General features: G+C 40.7%; 1 protein-coding gene across 1 annotated transcript in view; it reads left to right on the top strand.

The window, feature by feature from the left end:
* Positions 1-264: 264 nt before the first annotated feature.
* The window catches only part of LOC101857245 (FMRFamide receptor), a 19215-nt gene continuing 13881 nt past the window's right edge, over positions 265-5598 (top strand). The window contains exons 1-2 of the mRNA XM_005095943.3: positions 265-1501; positions 4011-4163. Coding sequence (XP_005096000.1) covers positions 1245-1501; positions 4011-4163 — 410 coding nt within the window. The 5' untranslated portion in view covers positions 265-1244. The remainder of the gene's footprint in view (positions 1502-4010; positions 4164-5598) is intronic.

The following is a 5598-nucleotide window of genomic DNA, read 5'->3' on the forward strand; positions in this document are numbered from 1 at the left end:
GGGATAAGTCAGTTAGTTTGAATTGTCAATAGGGCCTATGCCAACTTGCAGAAAAACAAATAAACATTAAGCGAGGATAATAATTCCAACTCCCAGTGTTCCAGGAGGTCATAACAGTAAGAACTATTCTTCCCAACCCGTGTGCGGTAGTTTTGTTTTCTTTGCTTGTTCAGGTGTGTAGATCACTACAGAGTTGTTTGTTTGTGTTGGGAATTTTATTTTTGTCACTAATATCACCTTTCTCTTTTTGTTCCAAAGAGACCGTTATGAGGAATGAATTCCGCTGTCATGACCAGGGATACCATAGGACAGCACCAACGTCAATACAGCGATATTGATTACAAAGCAGGACAAGAACTGATTAAGAGTTGAAAAAAATATGTCAAATATTGTTTTTCTGTAGCCTTGACGGGACGATTTCAGAGACTACTCATGAAAACAGGAGTCAACGGGATAGAGAAAATGACATTGTGTGAGAAGATTTCCCAAGCACAGAATACATAGAATGTATTTGTAACATAAACTACGTGGGGTTTGCTTCGGACAATATAACTCATGTTACAAACCTGTAATAAACATTACAGAAGATTTATGTTTTGTTTCCAGAGCCAGGATAAAGACTGGTCATATGTAAATTATTGAAAATGTGTGACTATCGCCCTTGAAACTTTGCTTTGTGACAGGACCACAACAGTGACTATTGATCACGTGTTACCGTGATCAAATCAGAGAATCTCATTTGAAATCATTTTACGAGTCTGAACTAGATATTTATATATTATGTTAACTCGACCACTTCAGAAAGTACTAGAGAATTAAAATTACCCGTAATATTTATCTGATTGTTTTTCAACTAAGGTTAAGAGGATCATGTAAGAGACAATCGGTGAACTGATATTAATTGGATCTCGTCAGGGAGTGTGTATGAATCACAGTTTTGTACAACATAGAACAACATAGAAGAGATCATTTTGTACGTGTGAGACAAAGCTTAAACAGAACAGACCGTGTGCACACTTTTCATGGTAGAAATTAAAGACTGATAGATATTTAGGCATTGTGTCAGGCGAGCAAGATTGGAACATACTACTTTTTAAAGTTGTCAGCTGTTTCGTGAGCGCCCCATATTGGAGAGAGAGCAAGAGACTACGCGGGTGGAATCACAAAACATGTGTTTGAAAACGAATGAATGTGTTTAAAAAGGGAACAAAACACAACGTGAAAACAGTTTTTGGGAAATACAAATGATAAACACCATGGGAGACTCGAACATATACCAGGCCTTGACCACAGACTCAAGTCTCTCTCTGGCCACGACTTTCTATAATAACTCAGACATGGTCACTTCACCGCCTATGACAGGCAACAGTTCTTCCAATGCAACGAAAAGAGAGATCATCAAATTCTGGCGTTCAACAGCGTTCGGACTTGGCGGGACTGTCGTTTGTTGCATAGGAATCATCTGCAACATCACTGCCATTTTGGTATTGGCAAATTTCAAGTAAGTGAAAGTTCTCCTTGTCGGTTTATCACTTTTTACGTTTCGCCTTCTGGATATGCTTGACTTGAAGGTCATTCTTTCTGCTGAGACACTGAGGCCCACACAGCTCAGCCACGTCTGGCTGTGATTCAGCGCGCCTCCAAAATAATTGATTAAATGTATTTATAGATTCTATGAGTGTAAAACATTTATAATCATGTTCAAACGTAAGGGACCAACGTTTGTGGCGTATTCATTTAGCTCCTGGAGATTGAATGAAAGATAAACGAATTTTGCTGTCAAGTTGGAAAGTTTTTTGCTTTTTCAGTTGTCTCATAGTTGTTGTTGTTTTTTTCTCTGTTATACTGTATCCCACACATCCCTGACAGGCCCCGTCGAAGCTATTTCCTCGTTGGTATAACCCTGCACTGCCGGTCTCTCTGAAGCAGCTGGTACACTTGCCTGGACAACACCATAGAGTTCGGGGTTTTAAATCCAAATGGAATTAGATTGTTCATTTCTTGCCTGAAATGTTGTAATTCAGAACATAAACTTTTTATTTGGTATTTTTGCGGGTTTTGTTTGTTTGTTTTGTTGGGAGTGTGTGTCTTTGGGTTTGTTTGGGGTTGGGTGTTGTTTTGTTTCTGTTTTGTTTTTTTGTTTTTTTTGTTTTTTTGTTAGGCTTTTTTGGGGGGGATGGGAGACTGCCTTGGATTTGTTTAAACTTTGATATTGAGCCAGATAGTCTAAAGTATAACTAAGCTTCTCTGCACATTCTATGTCTTTTCTTATATTATCTTTTAACCACAAAGGCTTCAAGCCTGACCTCTCTCACACAAAACATACAATGAACAAGGAGCAGTGGAGTGAATATACAACATGAGAGAACATCAGCAAGTAAAATAGACAAAAAGCTAAAAACGAAAGGAAGGGGAAAACTGAAGAAAAAAATAATCGAAAGAAAAGCAGGTGGCGAAATATAGGCTTTGGATCCAGAACGAAGAGCGGGGGCGTCGAAACCACAAACAGATAATTAATGGTGACAGAAAGAACGGGAAGTTATTTGGCTATGGAGGAGGGAGGGTGGGTTGGATGAGGGAATGAAAAAAAGAAAAAAGTTAATTAGGTTCTAAGAGGTATTTCAAAAATGCACATAGTCATATACAGAGTGTGTGTCGGGGGGGGGGGCAACAAGTATAAGTTCAATAAATAAGGAACAATAATAACAATTCTCAATTTAAAAAATGTGAAGTACAATTCAAACCTACAAGAGAATTTTTAAAAGGGATTTTAAAAAAATTTAATTTCTTGTAATAGATTGTGCTCTTCCGGTGATGGTCTGACCTCCTTCTTTGCAGTCAGGTACGGATGTTTTGTTGTTTTTATTGTTGCTGTTATTTTTTATGTTTGCTTTGTTTGTTTATTTGATATTTTAATGCAGGTGTTTGACATTCCCATTGACATTAAGATCATTTTGGAGGAAGGCCTGTTAGGGCCAACTCGAGCTGAGAGGGATACAACGTCCCAATAGAAATAACTGCTTTGAAATAGCGCATATCCACGCTCTAGGGCATGCCTTTTGCGCTTCCTAGCTGTTATTGCCCCAACAGACCCTAGAACCCTCAAAATAATCTCGGATTCCCTGGAAAGCACTAAGTGCAAGCTGCGGATTGCACGCACTCAAGCACTAACAAAAATACAAGATCTTTCGCTTTTATAGCCTGGAACACATTCCTACCTTCGTGAAGTGAGAAAATTCGCGTAAAGTTCCTATCAAAAGGAAACAACGTTGGACTCTTGTTGAGATACGAACCCAAGACCTTACAATTAAGAGTCTGAGAGCCTAACCCCTAGAAAGACCGAGACACTCCGTAAAAATTCTTCCCAAACGGGAATCGAACTAACTGCTTCACCACAGACGTCGGAGGTTGTTTTTCTATTGTTTTGTTTGGTACCACATGATGCCTTTTTATGATGTTTAGATTTGTTTTCTATTCGATCGGCACAATTCGAATTTTCGACCCTTTCAGTTGGATCCAGCTTGGACAGAGTAAGACACAGTAGGACACTTTCGATGTTTATGTTCAAGGCGATGAGTACAATGACCAAAATTGAGTCGATAGTGCCGTAAAACACATACTCAATTAAAATCAAGGCGATGAGTACACCTCCTGCATCACAGACGTCAGTGTTCCTTGTCCTGTCTAGAAAAGTGGGGAGAACATTGCGGACATTTTTTGCTTTCCTAACGGTTCCTATACACATGACCCGAACGTGTTAGAAAGGACGTATCGGTGTCTCTGGTGTAGACGTTAGACGTCTCGCCGTTACAAGCAGGTAGATCTGAGTTTGATTCACGAGTGAAGGGAACCCTATCGGGTTACATGGTCTTTCTGCTGGCAAGATGTAACTCTCTCAGCCCATTTGGCACTGACAGGCGTGCTCAAAGACTGTCTCCTTAATTATATGGTTTTAAAATATCTACATTTTTTAAAAGCGGAACTCTCTCGTCTTCTCTTCGTGTCCCCAGGAACAAATCGTCTGCACCAGTGCTGCTCATGTGCCTTGCAGTGAGTGACACTGCCTATCTTACTTCCAGAATGTTCCTGGAGACAATTCCCAGCCTGATTTTTAACAATTACATAGACCCCAGCTACCGAGAAAATGTTTTGCCTAGCGTCTGGTAAGTGGTTAGTGGAGTAGTTTGGGGTTGAATTTCATCATCATCATCATCATCATCATCATCATCATCATCATCATCATCATCATCATCATCATCATCATCATCATCATCATCATCATCAGAATTAGAAGCAGAAGCAGAAGCGAGGGCTCTCGTGGCCTAGAAGTTAAGGTGTTCGCCTCTCATTTAAAAGTCCCGGGTTCGAATTCGGGTAGCGACGGGAAAATTTTTATCTCTAAAATCATCTCCTTTCATCTCCTTTTCTACTCTCTAGCATGCAATGTTCTGTTGTCTGCTTTCGTCTACACTTTCTGCTCCCACCCCCTCACCTCCTTTGCCCCCTCCTCTGGGCTCCTGACTCTTTCAGCAGCCTTTCTTCTGCTATAGCCTGGCTCCTTCTTACTGCTGTCTTTCAGCCACACCCCTGATCTTCAGGTAGGAAAGATCTACACCTAGCCTCCTCAGACAAGGGCGAAAAATCTCGGATGTCCCATGTGCACGTTGCGCATATGAAAGATCCCTTGGAGGTCTAAAATAAATAAGAGTAGGCTTCGGCCGCCACCCATGCCAAATTTAAAATTTCCAACCAACTGAAAGAGTTTAATGTGTCACGCGTGCTCATATGACCTTATATACAGTTGCGAACTCCGTAAAACACATACCATAAAAACAAAAAAGAAGCAGAAGCGGCAGCGGCAGCAGAAATGCTCATACTTTCGACCTAGCTTCTGGAATGTTATAGAAGCCGTGTCTGCAGCTATTGTTAACACCCTCTGACCTCCGAGATGACGTTATGTTCATCCTGTGGGAAGAGGCGTGTGGCTCTGTCAGACCTGTGGCATGGAGTCTATGGGTGTCACCTTTCCCAACGATAATTCCAGTCGAAAATCTCTATGGTGGCCACTCATTGTGGATGAGAAAAGTGGTTGGCTTAGACAAATTGACGGTTTGGACAGAATCATTGCGACAGAATAATTATCTTACTACTAATGGAGCTAAGGCCAAATTTTGCGAACAGTATATTCTCAAAAACTACCGAATGAAAAAATGTGAAACTTTGCCAGTACCCATAACTTGAAACGTAGTGTTGCACTATTGTATTTTCATTAAGATCAAATCTGTAAGAAGAAAGCCCAGTTTAAGTTAAATTCAGTAGCGATCGCCATCATTTGCTTCGACATTGTATTATTCACTGCGGAGTGCCGACTGCGCCAAAGGGTATTTTGTGTTCAGTTGTACATAAAGTAGGTTTACGGAAATTCCCGGTTTCGGCCTCTCGCCGTTAGGAGGAGGAGGAAGAGGAGGAGGAGGAGGAGATGTAGGTGTAGATGGGGGAGGAGGAGAAAAGAAGAAGAAGAAGAAGAAGAAGAAGAAGAAGAAGAAGAAGAAGAAGAAGAAGAAGAAGAAGAAGAAGAAGAAGAAGAAGAAGAAGGAG

Source organism: Aplysia californica, unplaced genomic scaffold (assembly GCF_000002075.1).
Source record: "Aplysia californica isolate F4 #8 unplaced genomic scaffold, AplCal3.0 scaffold00117, whole genome shotgun sequence".
Lineage (NCBI taxonomy): Eukaryota > Metazoa > Mollusca > Gastropoda > Aplysiida > Aplysiidae > Aplysia > Aplysia californica.